The sequence below is a fragment of the Corvus brachyrhynchos genome, unplaced genomic scaffold (genome assembly GCF_000691975.1).
Source record: "Corvus brachyrhynchos isolate BGI_N302 unplaced genomic scaffold, ASM69197v1 scaffold616, whole genome shotgun sequence".
In the NCBI taxonomy this organism is placed as follows: Eukaryota; Metazoa; Chordata; class Aves; order Passeriformes; family Corvidae; genus Corvus; species Corvus brachyrhynchos.
The window spans coordinates 166,108-167,632 of record NW_008238831.1 but is presented as its reverse complement, the minus strand read 5'-3'; the positions used below and the strand labels follow the sequence as shown (position 1 = coordinate 167,632).

Genomic DNA, 1,525 nt, shown 5'->3' with positions numbered 1-1,525 from the left:
ACTGCCCCCTGCTCCCCCCCGTGCTGGCTCCCACCCGTGCTGGCTCCCACGGGGTCGTGCCTCTGGCGGGGAACGACTTACGGGGTTGGGTTCCCCTGGGAGGTCCCCGTGGGGTTTGGTCCTGGATCAGCACCGTGGGGCTGAGGTGTGAGAGGGGAGGGCAGAGGGCTCCCCACAAGAGCCAGGTGCGGTGGCCGAAGGTGCCCGGGACACGGGGATGCAGGGCACCGCCTCATCCTGCAGCCCCAGACTTAACCACCAAATTTGATCCCGTGCTGCGAGCCCGAGGGACGGAACACTTATGGGATCATCCCATTCCCTGGCAGCTGCGAGTGCAGGCGGGAGCTGCGGGCTCGAGGCCGGGAGATAGGGACAGGGACGGGCTGGCTCGGTGGTCACTCCCCGTGTCCCTGTCCCAGGTGGCCCCGCTGAGCCATGAACGCCTCGCTGCCCGGCAGCCAGCTGAGACAGCCCGAGCCGCAGGACGTGGCCGCCTTCACCCCCGTCTCCATCGTCAAGAGCGTGACCAAGAGATCGGACGCGCTGCCCGTGATCTCGGTGATCGTCGCCCTCTTCGTGCTGCTGGCCGTGTTCATCATCCTGGTGGTGCACTACGGGCCCCAGCTGCGCACGGTGCAGATCACCCTGTACCACGAGCCCGTGCCCCAGCACATGGACAGCGGCGTGCTCCTCACGGACTGGAGGCAGCTGGATTCCCACAGGAAGCTGCCGGGCTGGGATCTGCCCGGCATGGACTCGGCTGGCGTGAGCTGCCACTGCTCCTGCAACCATCACCTTCCCCAGGGGAGTGCTGAGCCCAATGTCATCGAGATCACCTACCTGTGACACGGCCCTGGGCACCTGGGCAGGGCTCAAGGGACATGTCCCACTGGAAAAGTAGTGGCTGGGATGTTCGTGTATCCCGGGACTCAGCGCTGCCCTCACAGGGACCTGCATCTCCCCAGGAGGTGGCTGGCCCCAGGAATGCTCAGCCAGGAGCTTCAGTGACCCATCACCGGCCCCCAAAGTCCAGCCCAGGGGTCCCGCCGTCCCCAGGCAGGAGCTGGGTCCCAGCCCGAGCTCAGCCTACGTGGGACAGCTTTAGCATCTCTTCTGGTTTTACCTGCCCTGGTTTTACCTGTCCCACGCTGCCTGGGAGTGGCCAGCAGAGCTGCCTTGGTCCTTGCCCCAGCTGGGGAGCTCTGGGGCTGTGCTCGGGCCCTTGGCAGCAGCTGGAAGTTGCATCACCCGGAATTGTTTTCCAATGAAAGATGTTTCCACATGCAGTGTCCTCATTACACTGTTGATACGGCACAGAGAATTCTCCAGCCGCTCTTTGCCTCATGCCACAGCCCCTTTTCCCCCGCTGGGGGCTGGAACATCGTCCTGTCCCTGCCAGCCCCCTCAGCCCCTCTGGCAAACAGCCAGAGGAGGGGAGAGCAGAGGAGGCAGCTCCTGATTCCGTGTTGGCTGGAGCCAGTGACAGGGGACAACGTGTCCTGTCCCCAGTGGAGGTGGGTGAGAG

The 1,525-nt window shown here is 64.9% G+C and overlaps 1 protein-coding gene across 1 annotated transcript in view; it reads right to left on the bottom strand.

Annotated features, from left to right (window-relative positions):
* The window catches only part of ECSCR (endothelial cell surface expressed chemotaxis and apoptosis regulator), a 20,511-nt gene extending 19,590 nt beyond the window's left edge, over positions 1-921 (bottom strand). Inside the window, exon 1 of the mRNA XM_017738160.1 lies at positions 841-921. Coding sequence (XP_017593649.1) covers positions 841-883 — 43 coding nt within the window. The 5' untranslated portion in view covers positions 884-921. The remainder of the gene's footprint in view (positions 1-840) is intronic.
* Between the last annotated feature and the right edge of the window lie 604 nt (positions 922-1,525).